General features: G+C 38.3%; 1 protein-coding gene across 9 annotated transcripts in view; it reads left to right on the plus strand.

Moving 5' to 3' along the window:
• birc6 (baculoviral IAP repeat containing 6) overlaps positions 1–15,132 on the plus strand; it is a 231,075-nt gene that overhangs the window by 140,906 nt on the left and 75,037 nt on the right. For all 9 annotated transcript variants that reach the window (XM_048536940.2, XM_048536945.2, XM_048536946.2 and 6 more), the window contains 6 exons: positions 1,262–2,054; positions 3,053–3,196; positions 6,574–6,703; positions 7,379–7,510; positions 10,176–10,343; positions 11,480–11,653. In XM_048536940.2, coding sequence (XP_048392897.1) covers positions 1,262–2,054; positions 3,053–3,196; positions 6,574–6,703; positions 7,379–7,510; positions 10,176–10,343; positions 11,480–11,653 — 1,541 coding nt within the window. The remainder of the gene's footprint in view (positions 1–1,261; positions 2,055–3,052; positions 3,197–6,573; positions 6,704–7,378; positions 7,511–10,175; positions 10,344–11,479; positions 11,654–15,132) is intronic.

Consider the following 15,132-nt stretch of genomic DNA (forward strand, 5'->3'; position numbering starts at 1 on the left):
GTAACCTTGACAAACGTCTGTTGAGCAACAAGGTCAATGTTCGGAAATTCGTTATCGGAGAGGAATTGTAGGTCTTGAATATATTAAGCGACCCAGCTTCCAGTGGCGCTCTTGACAGAAAATTCCAAAATTCTGGGAGAAGTTCCATCTGTTTATCATCTTAACTGGGAGACCCCTTGGTTTGAAATTTTAGTGTCAACTGAGGCTCTGTTAGTAGAACCCTCGCCTCCTGAGTTAGAAGGTTTGGGTTTCAATCACTATCTCTCAAAGAAACAAGCTATCTGCTCATGTTGCTTCTGGATGCAAATTGGCTGCCGTTTCCAACATTACAGCAGCTAGCTTCATTCAAAAAGTACCTCATTTGCCATTAAGCATTTTGAGATATCAGATGTTGTGGGAAGTGTCATATAAATGTAAGTCTTTCACACTGTTCACTTGTCCTAGGTTCCAGCACAAGCAAAAACAACCTTTCAGGCCCCCTCTGAATTGCATATATTTGAATAAGAACACCATCCCTTCTAAATAGTATCAGCCCAATGTGTTCAACTTTCCCTCATCAGATAGTTTGTTCATTCCAGGAATCAATTGAATGAATCTTCTCTGAATTGTCGCCAATGAATATATATAGGCCTGTTTTGTAAGGAGAGGGTGTAATCTGACCAATCTCTTGTCCACTTGGCAGAAAAACTTTCCAATGTTTTGTTCCATTCCCCCTGCAATAGAGGACAGCATTCCATTTGCCTTCCTAATTACTCACTGTGCCTGCATACTAACTATGTGGGCACCCATATCTATCTATACCATAACATTTGACAGTCTGTTGTGGTTTAAATAATCTGCTTTTGCATTCCTCCAATAAAAGTGGACAATCTTCCGTTTTCGGATTACACATTTATCTATTTCCAGTCATGACTTTGGAGCACTTCATTGGCACAGAGGGTTGACTGGGGAAGATGGGATGGAAAATTGTCAAATTAAGATGTCTTCTTTTGGAGATTTTTGCGATGCTGTAGTACATTAGATAGCCTTTTGCTGTGATTGTCCAGTTTCTTGAGCGCTGTCATATTGTTCAGTGTTTGGCTATATTTCTTCTATTTTTCTATACTCCAATGATTAAACCTGAAGGCCAGTGTAGAGAGAATGCTTTCTTATGGGAGAATATAGAACTAGGGCGACTGATTAAAAATCAGAAGCCATCCATTTAAAACACAGATTAAGAGAAATGTTTTATCTGATGGTCATAAGTCTCTTTTCTTTTTAGGTTGCTGTTCAACTGGTCCATGTCACTTCCTTGCAACATGGTTCTGAAGAAAGCTGTAGACAGTTTGCTATGTTCTATATGTCACATTCATCCCAGCTACTTTTCTTTGTTAATGGGCTGGATGGGCATCACTCTGCCTTCTCTACAAATGCAACACAGACTTTCAATGACGGATGACAGCAAGAAAGAGGACATGGATTCTGGTTTAACGGATGATTCCAAAAATGCACAAGCACCGATTGTGCTAAATGAATCTCACCTTGTTACTCTTGCTGCAGCAACCCAATCTCCAGAAGCTATCAAACAGCTCCTGGAGTCAAGTCTACCGTCAATGCTTGTGAAGAGCCTGATCAATTTTTGCTTCAATCATATTTCCAGTTTGGATTGTACAGTGCCTTATGCAGAGGTCACCACAGACAGAAACAAGTGGCATCATTCCCAGCAGCGTGTAATCAGCAAGGTTCCCCTCACGGCAGATCTGGTGGCTCCTGTTCTGCGGTTTCTAACTGAAGTAGGTAGCAGCCACACCATGAAGGATTGGTTAGGGGGACCTGACGTAAACCCCCTATGGACTGCTCTTTTGTTCTTGCTGTGCCATTCCAGTAGCAGCAGCTCTGGGCACCAACATCACAATGGGTCCCAGCATATTGGATCAAGATACCTTCCTTCTGCCTCTTCACCTGCAGGAGTAGGACTGACCACTCAACAGAGAACAGCAATTGAAAATTCCACTGTTGCATTCTTCTTGCAGTGCATTTCTTGTCATCCAAACAATCAGAAATTAATGGCCCAGGTAATAACAATATTTTGATCAATGCTGTAAACTTCACTTTGACATTTCTGATTGATGAGTGTCTTTATCCAGTTGAAAATGACTAAATTAGGGTTGGAAATAAATGAATATTTTAACCCAAGTCTTTGAAAAGGTATTCACAGAAGTAATTGGATGTACACTTGCTCATTTTTTTTCCCCTAGGAGTAAGAGCTTTATTTTTTCCTCTCCGTTTTTGCCTTGGAAATGTTGATGCATACTAGGAACAAATTCTGGCATCTCTGCAACCTAAATCATAATTCCACCTTTCAAAATATTAGTATTTATAGTTTGGGATGGTTCAAAGTAAGCACCATCCTCAATTTACTTGTTGTCTATGCGTGTATTTTCCAGCTAGAGATTCTGAATGAAACCTTCAACAAAGTATGTGAAAAATTAAGGTAAACATAAGTCTTTAGACTTGTCTGTCTTGGTGAAATGCCCAACTACATATGTTGTACTTGGTTTCAAAACTCTGCAAGTATCTAATGTCACTCAATTTTATGACCTCTACTCACCATCCTGAATAGAACGTTAAACCATGGCATAGTTATTGAAAAAAGCACTGAGTTTCTAATAACAAACTATGTGAGCTGGATGAACACAGCAGGCCAAGCAGCATCTTAGGAGCACAAAAGCTGACGTTTCGGGCCTAGACCCTTCATCTTTTCTGATGAAGGGTCTAGGCCCAAAACGTCAGCTTTTGTGCTCCTGAGATGCTGCTTGGCCTGCTGTGTTCATCCAGCTCCACACTTTGTTATCTAGGATTCTCCAGCATCTGCAGTTCCTATTATCTCCTGAGTTTCTAATAACTTTGTTTTTTTTATTATTTTTAACAAATGTAGAGTTTGCTTTAAAAAAACAAGTTTGAAATAGGATTTTAGTATTTTGCTGAGTTGCGTTTAAATAGAGTGTAAAACACTGTCAAGTTGTCAATAAGCAATAAACAACAAGAGATTTTAAAATTTAAATATTTGCAGGTTCTCTGTGAATTATTCCAATCAACACCTCAGCGTCCAAATGTCCCAACATCCGGAAATATTTCTGGCTTTATTAGGAGGCTTTTCCTGCAGCTAATGCTTGAAGATGAGAAAGTGACTGTGTTTCTTCATTCTCCTTGTCCTGTAAGTACTGATAGATATTGTGAAAAGAGTTAGATTTTCCAAGTGCATCTTAGAAAACAGGGGTAAAAGTAATGCATGATTTCTTTGGATGAACCTGTGTTCAGATATGTACTTTACACATTATGAAATGGAAATATCATTTAGAATGAGAAGAGGAGGCCAGAGACTATAAATGGCAGTAACTAGAAGTCCCAGTACCTCATGTACATGTGTCTTGCGAAAGATGTTCCATGCAAATGTACAGCTTCATCTATTGAGCGTGGCTGTCACTACTTCAATATGATATATAAGCCACAGTTTAAAATAGGTCATAAATCTGAGTTTTTAATGTGCTTCGCTATACTTTTGCTGAATTTAGAAAATGAATGAAATGCAATTACAAGCCTTTCTTATTTATTCCACAAAAGGGCATGGGGTGATTTGAAGATATATCCAAATGGAAGTGATTTGTTTCTGATTTTGTAAAAAAAAAATTCTTTGAATTCTTTGCAGATTTGTTTGAATGGCCTTATAATTTACATTCTAATATTCTCAAATATAGTTATTAAATGGACTACTCCATTTAAATTTGGTATTGGTTTTATATTTGCTGTATGATCTCTATAGTTTCTTCTAAAACTGCATGTTTTATTTTAGAAGTACAACTATTATGAAATCTTTGGGTAAAGTGTATGTAAGAGAGAAATATGAGCAGAATGTACCTAATTAACTAGAAATTGCTATGCTTGTGGACTTCATAGAGTTCAACAAAGCATCCTGGATTCCCAGTGATGTAAATGAAAATTTACTTGCCATAAATTAGTGGTTGTAATTATCAGAAAACCTTTTCTTTGTCCATGAACAACGAGCATCACTGGCTTGACCCGTTTTTTTATTTGCCTATCCCCCAAGTTCCCTGGAATAGACGACGGTGAGCTGATTTTCTTGAACAACTGCAGTTACTAGGGTGGAAGGACCTATATCAGTTCCAAGTCAGGGTATGTGTAGCTTGGAGGAAAACGTGCAGGTGGTAATGTCATTTGCTGCTCCTTCTCCTAGGTTTTTTTTAGATATTATAGTTGATCTCAGTGGCTTACTGATTCTAATGAAAAATTGAATGTGATTGCGTAGGATGATTCTTAAAATGTAAATAAAAATTCTTGATTCTAATAGAAATAGAATTTGGTGTCTTCAGTCAGATTTAAACAAGCAATCCACATTTTGGGTGAGCATACCAATCTATTTCCTGATTTACAAAGTGACGATACATCCACTAGATGGCACTTTTTAACTATATCTGTTGAACTGATTAATATGAAATCATTGAACAGTGATTTTTAAAAACAAATGTGTCAAGGTTTTAGATGCAAAACCTAAATAATTAGCATCCATGTGTAACTTTTACTTATGCAAAGACTCAGACCATGATTGAATAGAATAGCAGAGCAAGATGCCGTGCAGTTTACTCCTATTTCTCTTGATTCTGCAGCTTTGAGTCAAAACAGACACATTTGTTGGAAAAGCACCTTTGCATTAGTAAACAAATTGTAGTTTTAAGTTATAAGTTGGAAAACCCTTCCTTTTTAGGACCTTGCATTCAAATATACAAAATAAGTTCATAACATTGCAGCATGTGTTGCAGAGTCGTGTAATCTAAATGTTTTACAGTGAAATAGTGAGCTAAAATAGATGGAAGCCTACTGTCTCCAGCAGGGTATAGAATGAGAGGGGCATTGCTGTGAAATTTCATATCAGAATTAGAATGGAGACAGGGGAAACTTGTTTGCATTGCTTTTCAGAGGATGTGGAGTTCTCTTCGGGGTCTAGACATCAATGATTGAGGCAACTGTATTTAAGGTAAATGATGGGACTTTGATGAAGGAATGACTTAATAAGAACCAAGGAGAATAGGCCACTGGGCTTGAGCTTCTCTGATCATGGGTGATCTGAGGTAATGGAGTTACTGGGTTGAGAAAAAGGAGAGATTAGAAAGGCTGGTTATACTTAAGGTTGACCAAAAACCAGGACCAGATGGAATGCCTCCAAGGATATTGAGAAATGTAAGGACAGGAATTACGGATGCATTGACCATAATTACATTTCTTTTGGATTGTAATTTTACAGATTACACAAATATGTAAGAATGATTGAACTGTGTGCAAGATAGTAGTAGACTTCAAGAGGGCACATGTTGGTGGATTGTGCATAACAGATGAATTAATGCATAAAATGTGAAGTGGGAAGAATGTGGACACACAGCGTGAGCCAACTTGTGCAACGACCTGTTCTTGGGAGAATTTATTTGTGCATAGATCTTAAATATAACGTGGCCTGTTGAGAAGGTCCTAACTGAAGGGTAAGGGATTTAGTGATTGTATAGCTGTTAATATTCTTCATCAGATTGGATGGATAACTAAAAATTTTTAGGAAGAAAACACAGCGGGCTAAACATAACTAATTAAAATTGCAGGTTCACAAATTACCTTTCAGACATAAATCAAGTGTGTGCAGATTCATTTCACTTTGTAAATATCATGCATGTAAATATTTAGGTAAGTTCCACATCATCATCTTTGAGATTTTATTTTGTTCGCAAAATTTAAATGCATCATGTTCGTAAGTGAGTAAAGGGAATTCAATCCAGGGAAGTCATGCTGAACGAATGTAAAGCTTTGGTTAGGCTCCAACTAGCGCTTTATGTCCAGTTTTGGTCACCACACATTAGGGAAAATGTGAAGATCCATGAGAGAACATTCACCAGAATGATTCCAGGGCTAGGATTTTCTAGCTACAAGGTTAGTTTTGAAAGTCTGAGTTATTGTCATGGGAGTAAAACCAGTTGAGAAATAGAGTTGTTGGAGGTGTACAAGAATGAAGTGCTTAAGTAGAAGGGTAAATCTCTTCCCATTAGTTAAGTGTCAAGAACTAAGGGAATGCAGATATAAGATTTTGAGTAAGCGATATAGGGGACCATGAGAAAGAATGTTTTTACATGTGATTAGTAATGAATTGGAACTTGATGGTGAAATGGAAACATTGGCTTTAAATAGTAATTATGTGGGCTCTTGACATGAACTTATACTGCAACAGTGGCTGAGTGGAGGACTGAGACTGACTGGATTGTTCCATGGGGAGCTGACATAAACTGGATGGACTGAATGGTTTCCTATGCATTAATAACTCTGACTCAGATGGATCAAGAAGGTGATTGAAAAAAGCAGCAGAATTTAAATTTGCTTGTACAAAAGATAAGCGCTGACATAGACTAGTTTCCACATTAAAACTTTGTATTCCTCTTCACAGCACAGTCTTTCTGTCCTGCGCCACTGTGTCCTTATTCATTTCTGCTTTGGGGGTTGAATCATTGTTGTTTATTCAGTCATTCTTTTCTCCTTCAGCTGTATAAAGGCAGAATTAATGCTACTAGCCATGTCATTCAACATCCCATGTATGGAGCCGGACATAAATATCGCACACTTCATTTGCCCATTTCAACTACTTTGGCTGAAGTTTTGGACCGTGTATCAGGTAGGATTTTTAAGCCTTGTATAGCTGTAACCTAATTTAGTAAGAGCTTCAATTTCACTTTATTTGCATAGGTCTGATCTGCTTCAAACAAAATCTTGTGACTCCACCTTAGTGCCTGAAGGATTGAACCTGCGCTTTTGAAAACACACAACCTCTTGGAAACCCTCTTCCTCAGAATTTTAATTAATTTTATGTACACGGATGTTATAACAACTTTGACACATCATGATTTAAATTTGTGCTTAATTATCTGTGGCATTTCCAGCCTTAAAATAGATTGAAAGTTCCAGGATTATTGCAAACATTTTTGTGGAATGAAATAGAGGAATAGGGTTAAAATGGAATGATTTCTTCACAAAGCACCACCCTTGATATTCTTTATACAAAGTTTACAAAATTTAGGATTATTTCTGTAACATGCACATGTTCTTTGGTGCGTGATGCATGGGTGTTGTGACTCAACCAGGAAAAACGCTGTTATAAATTAAGATGGTAGTAAACTGTTGGTGCTTGTGTACAAACATTAGGCATTGTTCAATCACTTAAGTCTATTTGGCTGTTAGGGGTAACCATGCTTGTGAGAAACTGAAAATGGCAGAATATTGTAAACATATGTTTAGCACATTAACCATTTAATAAGTATTTACTTCCGCCCTATGTACTTTCACACATTAGATACACCAAGTATCACGGCTAAGTTAATCAGTGAACAAAAAGAAGAAAAGGAGAAAAGGAACCAGGAGGAGAAAGACAAGTTGAAGAGTGACAATGGTTTCCAAGATAACTACAGCGTTGTCGTTGCCTCTGGTAATTAATGTTCATGATTCAACTCTTTTGTGTGTGCTGCTTCACTGTTTTGTAATCTAAACTCCCATCAACTCATTGCAACCTTTCCACTTAATCATACTGAAAAAGATTTAGTTCCTTTTTGGTTGACTTTGGAATACAGAATATTCATGCTAATTGCTAATGTACTATGAAATAATTGTTTGTCCCAGAATAAATACAGATTGTTTCTCTAACATATCTGTTCTGGTAGTTTAGAATATGTCAGAGATACAATAGTCCAATTGATTTTAAATCCGTACATGTTAATTTGGACTGATTTATAGTTTTAGTGCTGCTGGAATATACTCAGGCTCGAAGATCTGTGTGTTGATATGGTGGGAGATTTTCAAGAGTCAAATTGCCAAAGTGATTAGTGGAATTATCCTACAGTTAATTTTCTCTGAATTGGTTATTATACGACTAGCAATATTAAGAATATTTGTGTTTCAGTTGCACTTAGACAGCAAGAATGCTTATTGTGCAAAAGGAGGCTACTTAGCACATCATGTCTGCACTGGCTCTCTGAAGGAGCAACTCCACTATTGCTTTCAGTTTCCCCATGGCTCTGCAAATTATTTTCTCATAAAATAATTATCCAGTCTTTTTTTTAAAGAAAGGATTATAATTGCTTTGACTACATTCTGTCATGCATGCACAACAGATTCTATTCTAACCACTTGCTTTTTTAGGATTTTCTCATGTTGCCGTTGCTTCTTTTGCTATATACCATAATGTTGAATGCCCTCTGGTGGTTCATCCTTCTGCCATTGGTAACAATTTCTCCCTATCTACTCTGTCCAAACCCCATGCTTTGGACACCTCTATAAAATTGTTTAATTTCATCTCCAAAGGAAAATCTTCTCCAATTTGTCCACATAACTGAAGTTCCTCATTCCAGAACTCATTTTTATAAGTTCTTTTGTGCACTCTCTCTCCAAAGCCTTAACATCCCTAAAGTGCAGTGGCAAAAACTGGACCACTTGTGGCCCAACAGGTTTACAAGGGCTTCCTTGTGTTTGAACTCTCTACTTGCTCATTCTGGGTAGGATCCCTTATAACCACTTGCCCAACCTGCATGTCACCTTTAGTGATTTATACACACATGCCCTCAGGCACCTTTTTTCCTGCACCCCATTTAAAAGTTTATCCTTGATCTTGACATTTACGTCAGCACATTTGCATTTCTCTATGTTAAAGTTAATCTTTAACTTGTCTCATTTAACCAGACTGTCTGTGTCTTCTTGAAGATTACCCCTATCCTTTTCACAGTTTCAGTGCTTTCGACATGGACATCTCTGACCACATTGTTTGAGAACTGGTGAGGTGTGGATGACATCACTGCTCTATAGGTTTCATTCTCTACTCCCACCTGTTTATTTTTAAATGAAATTGTCCTTCCTTAGCTGAGCAATGTGGATGCTGGGAGATGGAGCATTTCACAGTTTCAATCTTGCAGTGTCAAGTGCATCATATTTAGGCTTGGAACAATATTTACTGTCTTTTCATTAATGTCTAACCATTTCAGGATCAATGCAACCTTGTGTACATAGTTGGGTTTTTTTTTAAAAGTCCTGTTGCATAACAACCATTTTGGTGCCCTCTGATTGAAAGTATTAATTTCAGCTGTATGGATAGTTTTATTCTGCGTCATGCCCACTAAGATTTAGGTGGAGACTTCCAGCATATATTTCCCCTGCAATGATTTCATGATGTTCACACTAAGTAAAACTAATACTTTTTTATGTAAGTAAAAGCAAATATTGTTGCTGGGAATCTGAAAGAAAAATGCTGGAGGAACTCGGCAAGCCTGGTAGCATCTGTGGAGAGAGAAACAATTGATGTTTGAAGTCTGATGCGACTCTTCAGAACTCTGACACAGTAAGACCCCGCTGAGTTTCTCTGGCATTTTTTCCTTTTCATTTACGTAGTTGAATTCACCGCAGGTTTTTCTTGGATACAGCATAGCGTGTTTAGTAATATTTTAAAAGAGATCCTGAATTAAACTTCAAGCTTCCTGCTCACTGGAAGGTACTCCAGTAATAACACATTGCATGTTGGAGGCTAGCCAAAAATTGAATTCTCACTATTTAGATGAATACAGTGATAATTTTTTTTTCAGAACTTTGACAATGAAAGTCCAAGTGTACTTCTCCCCCTGCCCCCACCCCACCAAGCACATACATTCATTTTAAATTAGGAGACATAGCAGTGTCAATTTCTTACCTCCATAGATATCATAATGTGCGTATCCACTCCAGTAGTTCTGTGATGCTGTTGAGAACAAAGCATCCTTGAGTGGTTCTGCTAAAGGCATTATCTGAATAGATCAGATCTTAATTTGGGCATTGCACTGATTTTTTTTTTGAAAACCCTCCATGGGAGATATAGCAAGTGTTATACATCTCTGACTCTTTTTTTTCTATGTTCGCCATCTCATTAACTTAAAAAGTTTTCAGTTTTGAAGCAAATTTTATGAATACCATTTTCTTACTATTCCTGACATTTCTTTTGAGTGTTTCTCACTATATATTTGAAATATTTGAAAGTTCCATCTTTCAGATAAGGCAAGGCATTAAACTGAGATTCAGTTTGCCTGTTCAGGTCATTATGAAGTTGTGTGTTCTCACTTATTATGCTTTATCAGGTCTGAAGTCCCAATCAAAGAGAGCTGTTTCATCGACGCCCCCAAGGCCACCATCGAGGAGAGGAAGAGTGATGACTGATAAATTGGCAACTACTTCTGCATCTACAGAATCTTCTAACAAAACAATTAGTGTCCCTGTGTTCCATCTTTACCACAAACTTTTACCAGGTGAGTAAATGTTTTAAAAGGATTAATAGTCAGCAGTAACGTATGTGAATTACAATTTATGTTCTCAAGCTTTTATCGCGTGCTGATTACAGGTGATGGGGATAAATTTGCCCATTTTTCATATGGGGTGGGGTGTGGGGGTCGGGGGGGAAACATTTTCTCCTCCCTGTGCCAGTTCCAAAGAATTACAAGTAGCAAACCAAAAGACTACCTGGTCACGACATCAGCTTGAAAGCAGAAATTGATGGACTGTAAAATTTGCCTAACCTAAATGAGGAATGGAGATCATCGATTCAAGGTCATTGGCTGTTAGGCATAGTCTCAGCATCAAGCCAACATCAGGCTGTTCTTGACTTGCATGTAAGACAATTCTTGAACATTGGACTTGAGATATTGGGCAGACTTTACAAGATTGTCATCTGCCTCCACTAATTCTTGCTTCCTCACTTACATTGCCAACAAGTTGTAATCTGGTCTGATTTTTGTAATTTTTGGAACTGAACTATGCACATCAGAAGTTGATTGGTGTTATTGGTGTGGACCTGGTGCCACAAGTAGGCCAGATCATGTGAGCACCATAGATTCCCTACCCTAACGGTCATCAGTGCATCAGTTAAGCTTTTTTCGTAGTTTGAGACCCAGGACAACTTTTTATTACCTAAATAATTTGAAAATCTGAATTCACAGTTTTAAATTAGCATGATAAAATTTGAGACTTGTTTTAGTTTGTCCCGAGTTTTCAAGCAATGTAACTGCTCCCTCTACACACCTTTTCAAATTGACTTGGTGTTGAGCTTGCGCCACTCACCAGAACCTGAGCACGTAATTTCAGCTTCAGAGTGTCATTGAGAGCTATATTTTTGAAAGTTCCATCTTTCAGATAAGGCAAGGCATTAAACTGAGATGCACTTTGCCTGTTCAGGTCATTATGAAGTTATGTGTACTCTCTGCTGATAGATTTGTGGCTTCTTGTATGTTAATTTGGCCTGTGCTTATAAACGTGTTACATGTAATGTTCTGGTGTATCAATGATAATGTGTTGACAATGAAAATACACTATGACCTTTTAAATGTTAGAATCATAATTTAATAATTGATTAGATTTCTTAAAATAGCCTCTTGATGTTGTTTTGTAGGTCAGCCACTGCCAGCAGAGGTGACACTAGCCCAGCTGTTAACTCTGTTGTATGATCGCAAACTCCCTCAAGGCTACCGGTCAATAGATTTGACTGTTAAGCTTGGATCTAAAGTAATCTGTGACCAAGTATTATCAAAAACTGATTCATTTAAGCGTCTTCGCACAGACAAAGGTATAATTTTTTTTTTGTTAGTTGTCCATTTGAATATTCATGTATAAGATTTTTGCAAAACAATAAAGCCCCCAACTCCCCTTTGCCCACAGCAGTAACTTGATTCATTGTCATTGCTGATGTTAGCAATAAGTTTGATTTGGGGCAAGACTTTAGTCTCACGAAATTAATGTGCAATAGAATCTGGGAAAGTTGTTTTTTGCTTCGCTGTCATTCCAGAATTTTCTAGAACGAGAATTTCTTAAGAAATGTCAATTAGTCAAGTGCAGAAGTTGTGTTTTATTGAGGCTATGAGGAGGATTTCATTGGGTCAAACTTTTAATTCTTGAAATTCCAAAACTAGTAAGGGTAGGCATTCCTCTGCCTGATTTATCACTACCTGCAACCACTTGAATGTCAAGTTCAGGATTAATAAAACTCCACACGTGGTATCCCGAGAAGACTTCTCCACAGTCGTCAACCTCGGGATGCAAGTTATTACAAATTACGTTTGGAGTGAGTACAGGATCATACCACCCCTTTTTTTTGAAAAAGAGAACAAACACACATACACACAATTCATAAGATGTTGTAGCAGCAGTAAGCTCTTTGACTGTCAGATCCATTCTGCCATACTATAAAGTCATAGCTGTTTTGAGAATCTTCACCTCCACTTTCCTGCCTTTTCCCCTTAACCCTTTCTGCCCTGCGTGATTGAAATCTACCTATCTCACCCATGAATGTACTTAACACCTGAGCCTTGGCAGCCCTCTGCTGTAAAGAATTCCATAAATTTACTATCCTCTGAAAGAAAAAAATTCTTCTTCACTTTGTCTTAAATGCATGATCCCCTGCTCTAATATTATGTTGTCTGATCCTAAACATTCTCACAAGGGAAAGCAACTTGTCCACATCTGGCCTTCAAGCCCCCTGTGAATCTTACGGTTCAATCAGGTCTCTTCTCAATTCTGTCATTCTTCTAAACCCTAGAAAGGGCAAGCCCAAGCTACTCAACGTCTCTTAAGAAAATCCTGCTAAGCCTAGAATCAATTTAGTGAGCCTTCTCCGAACTGCCTCCAATGTCAATATTTCTTTGCTTAGATAAGGTGATTAAAATTAGTCAATGGTTAGTATTCCAGGTGTAGTCTGACAAATGCATTGCATACTTTTAGCAAGATGTTCTTATTTTTATATCCCATTCCCTTTGGAATATAGACTAACGCTCCATTTGCCTTTCCTGTTTCCTGCTAAATCTTTACGCTAGTCTTTTGGAATTCACGCACAAGGACCCTGAAATCCCACCATGCCATAGTGTTCTGCATGCTTTTGCCATTTAAATACTGTCCACCTCTTGTATTATTCCTGCCAAAGTGCATAACCACCATTTTCCAACAATATGTTCCATTTGCTAAAGTTTGGCCCACTCGCTTAACCTGTCCATTTCCCTCTGGTCATCCTTGTCACTTGTTTCCACAATTTTTCTGCAATCTGCAAACTTGAGAATAGCACATTCGCTTCAGTCATCCAAGTCATGCATTGAATTGTAAATAAATATGGCCTCAGCACTGAATTCTGTGGCAGTCTATTCATTACATGGTGCTACCCTGAACATTTCACTTTTATCCCAATTCTTTGTCTTAGCTGGTCAATCCTGTATGCTAATAAGCTCCCAACACAATGGATTTTTATCCTGTGGCTGTCATAGATAGAGGATTGGGTGACTGGCAGAAGGCAGAACTTGGGGATAACGGGTCTTTTTCTGGGTCAGAGCTGGTGAATAGTCAAATGCCACAACTACTCATGTTATTCGTTAATGATCTAGATGAAGGAACTGAAGATATTGTTGCCAAATTTGAGACGACTCAAAGGTAGGTGTAAGAACAGTTAGTGTTGACAAAGTGTAGAGCCTGCAGAAGGACTTGGACAGGCTACGATTGTGGACAAAGAAGTGGCAGATGGAATGCAATCAAAGAATGTGAGAGATTATTGCACTTTGGTAGGAAGAATAGAGCCGTAGACTATTTTGTAAGTTGGGAAAGGCTTCAGAAATCTCAACTCTGAAATCATGATGAATTTTTATTTAGTAGGTTACAGAATGTTTTATCTGGTTTTAGTTGTGTTACTTCCTAATTGGTGTCACACAAGACACCAAGAAATTCAGAAGTGTGTTATGAATGTCAAACTCGTGAAACAAAAAGTATAGATGCCTTTAAGAAGAAACTGGTCAAATATTTGAAGGAGAAGGGATAAGTTTTTATAATAGAATTGGATAGAAACGATGGCAGGAAATGCAAGTAAAACTTAAATGCTATCATTTTGGCCTTTTTTAATTTCTTAGTGAGATGTGGACTGATGTCTGCACCAGCATTTATTCATAATCTCTAGATGCCCTGGCAAAGGTGCTGCCTTCATGAACTGTTGTAACTCATTTGTTGTCAATGCGCCTACATTTTTATTGGGGAGTGAGTTCTAGGATTTTGACTCCATGATACTGGAGGAATATAGATATTTACCAAGTCAGTGGTAAGTGGTTTCGAGGGAAACATGCAGGTGATGGTGTTACTCTGTATCAGCTGCCCTTGACACATTGCAGTACTGAGTGTCATTGGTGGAAAGGTGAATAATTCCTGTAGCCACAGTATTTAGAGGTGTTGTTCAGAGATATCATTACACCCCTCTGGAGATGATGGGACTTGAACCTGGGCCTCCTGTCTCAGAGTGAGGAACGCTACCACCACAACACAGGACCCCACTTCAGTATTTACATGACTAGTCCAGTTTGGTTTCTGGTCAGTGCTAACACCTAAAATGTTGAAATTGTTGGAGTTGGGGAGGTGGTGAGGAGAGAGAGATGGAGAAGAGTTCAGACATTGTGATGCCATTGACCATCAAGTGGCAATGGCTAGATTTGCTGTTTGCGGAGCTGGTCCGTGCCCTAGCATTTGTGTGGCACCAGTTATTTGTCAGGATATTGTCCGTGTCTTGGTGTGCTTCGGCATGGACTGCTTCAGTATCTGAGGAATCGTGAATAGTACTGAATGTTGTGTAATCATCACTTAGCTCTATTTTTGACCTTATTGTGGAAGAAAAGTTGTTGATAAAGCAACTATTGATTGTTGAACCTAAAACATTGCCCTGAGGAACTGAGGGCACTTGTGATGCAGTGGTGATGTCCCGACCTCATGAGCCAGTGGTGTGTGGTCACGTCTCTGAACAGATTGATTAGAAAATGTGGAACTAGGATCTACTGCTGCAGTGGTACTGTCCCCACATAGATCCAGGTTCAAGTTCCGCCAGCCTCAGACATGTCATAACTGTCTGACCAGATTGCTCAAATAACTATTCTGAGGAACTCCTGCAGAGATGTCCCGAGGTTGAGATAGCTGACTTCCAACAAAGACAACTGTCTACCTTTGAGCCAGGTGAGACTGCAACTATTGAAGAGGTTTTCCAATTCCTGTTGATCTCCGGTTTAGCTTTGGCCCCTTTTTGCTACGCTG

This window comes from Stegostoma tigrinum, chromosome 9 (genome assembly GCF_030684315.1).
Source record: "Stegostoma tigrinum isolate sSteTig4 chromosome 9, sSteTig4.hap1, whole genome shotgun sequence".
Taxonomy (NCBI): domain Eukaryota; kingdom Metazoa; phylum Chordata; class Chondrichthyes; order Orectolobiformes; family Stegostomatidae; genus Stegostoma; species Stegostoma tigrinum.